This window comes from Condylura cristata, unplaced genomic scaffold (genome assembly GCF_000260355.1).
Source record: "Condylura cristata isolate star-nosed mole 26May11 unplaced genomic scaffold, ConCri1.0 scaffold00014, whole genome shotgun sequence".
NCBI lineage: Eukaryota > Metazoa > Chordata > Mammalia > Eulipotyphla > Talpidae > Condylura > Condylura cristata.
In genome coordinates, this window is record NW_004567115.1 from 53276439 (window position 1) to 53278730 (window position 2292).

A 2292-nucleotide genomic window follows, 5' to 3' on the forward strand; every position below is an offset into this window, starting at 1 on the left:
GGCCAGGAGAGCTGCAGCAAAGAGGCAGAGCAGCAGGGGCCTGGAGGCCTGGGGTGCCCGGGGGGGGGGGTCTCCCCAGGCCCCTCCGAGGGCGCAGGGCCGCCGGCCCCCGGGAGCTGGGGAGGACCCATTCCAGCCCGGGGGGCCGGGCGGAGAGGCGCACGGGACCCACGGGGACCCCGTTGCCCCACATCGGCCTCCGGGGAGGGCGGCCCAGAGGGCTCCGGCCACTAGGGAAACTGAGCCATGAGAAGAGCAGAAGGGGTCAGCAGCGTGAGGGCTGTGGCCTGGGAGGGGGTCCTCGAGCCGCGGGAGAGCCACGCACACTGGGCCACGGCGTGGCCGCCGCACCCCCCGCCCGCTCCGGCGACAGCGTGCCCAGGACGGACCAGGTCGGCTGTCGCCGCGGGAAGCGAGCCCGAGGCCGCGGTCTGTGATGACGTTCACCGATTCCGGGTGATGATCTGTGGGCGAAGCCCCGCGGCGCCCCACCCCAGCGCCCTCGGAGGCCTCGTCAGGAGGCTGCTCTGAGCCGGGCCCGGCGGCTCCGTCGGGATTTTCGTATCAAGGAGGAGGGGCAGCGGGCATCCGGGCCGAGGCCACTTCCAGGGCGCCGAGGGGGCCCGGCCGCGCCCACCAGCCTTCTGCCCCTGCTGCTTCCTGGCCCTCAGCCGGGCGACTCGCCCCTGCGGCCCATGCCGGTGCGCAGGGCTGGAGCCGGTGGCAGGCGGCCGCTGGCCAGCTTGGCCTGTCCTGGCGCAGACAGACGCCCGCACAGCGAAACTGCTGCTCCCCAAGGCCCTTACGAAGGGCTTTTGCTTCCTCTCCGGGCCGGGCCCACGCGCTGTCTCCTGACCGCGGCCGCTGCCTTTCCCAACCTTGGACTCTGCGCTTGCGAAGCCCCGGCTCTTGGGCAATCGGGGGTGTGTGGGCCTCAGCCAGCAGGGGGTCACTCTCCAGCACGCCGGGGCCTCTACTGGGGCTCTCCTAGATGCTGCCCGCGGCGCCCGGGGGGGGCATTGCCAGGTCACTTGACAGAAAAGCGCCACTGTTTCGTGGGAGAACGGGCGGGGCTCGGAGGGGGGCCCGCACCTCTTAGACACCTTTCTGGAGCAAACATGGCGGCCAGGAGAGGCCACGCCAGCTCTGGGAGAGGTCAGCTGGTGGCCGGTCCCGCCCCAGTGTGATGGGGCTGGGGGCAGGCCTCGGGGGAGGCGGAGTCACGCGAGGCCACGGGCAGGGCCAGGGGTCAGTGGCCGCAGGGGTGGGGGAGCCCTGAGCCAGGGGCCTTCCCGAACATGGACGCTCGGAGTCCTTCCGATTCCTGGAAAGACAGTGGAAGCAGGTGTCCAGGACACGCCACTCGCTGCCAGCCACAGTCTTTGCCCCGACACGACAGGACCGCGCTGACGGAGCCGGGGACCGAGGCCAGCTGACACCACCCACGGCAGCCGCGTCCCCGTCCTGCGGAGCCCAGTCCGGCGCCCAGGGGTCCTCGTCGGTCATGCAGAAGCGCCCTGGCTGTGAGGCCGCTCCAGCTCCTTTTTCTTTTTAAAGATATATGTTATTTATTGCTGCCCGCAAGAGCTGGGGTACAGGCCAGAGGTGCAGGGGCCGAGGACCCCCCAGAGACAGAGCGGGGAGCAGAACAGCAGAGCCGCTGAGACACGCTGCTGAGGGGCAGCGGGAGGGGGGAGGGGCCTGCTGCGCCCGGGGTCGCTCCTGGCGGGGCTGCGTCAGCCTGGGGCGGCCTGGTGGTGCACGCTGACCCCTGCTCCCCCGAGGCCCCCCACTCCAGCTCCTTGCCCCACAGCAGGCTGAGACAGGCCGCCGGCGCGGTCAGCCGCAGGCACGTGCTGAGTGGCCCCGGCGGGGCCGGCTGCGCGTGTCCTGGCCCGTGGCGTCACGTGAGACCGCCCGTTCCGGAAAGCGGGTGCTGGCCCCGAGGGCGACACGCCCGGCCGGCTGCACCTCCCGAGGCCCCAGCCTGTCTCCTCGGCCCGAAACCCCAGGGCTGCGCGGGGCGGCAGCTCCTGCCCCGGAACGTCCACGTGCCTGCCGCTGCCCGGAGGGCCGCTGCCCGGAGCCCACCGTCCTGAGCACCCGTCCCACTTTCTGGGTCCAGCCCCCACTCGGCCCCGCGCCGAACGATGGAGCCCGGGCTGCACGGGGTGGACAGCCGGACCAGTCCTCTCTCTGCGCGGACACCGTGAAAAGCAGAGGCTGCCGGGCTCTGCCGGCCACAGGGGCGTCCACCAAGGGTGGCCGGAGCCCCGCGGGAGGAGGACGCTG

The 2292-nt window shown here is 72.5% G+C and overlaps 1 protein-coding gene across 1 annotated transcript in view; it reads left to right on the top strand.

Annotated features, from left to right (window-relative positions):
* Positions 1-2292, top strand: part of FDFT1 (farnesyl-diphosphate farnesyltransferase 1) — a 51775-nt gene that overhangs the window by 43688 nt on the left and 5795 nt on the right. The window contains exon 10 of the mRNA XM_012724813.1: positions 1400-1523. Within this exon, the coding sequence (XP_012580267.1) occupies positions 1400-1523 (124 nt within the window). The remainder of the gene's footprint in view (positions 1-1399; positions 1524-2292) is intronic.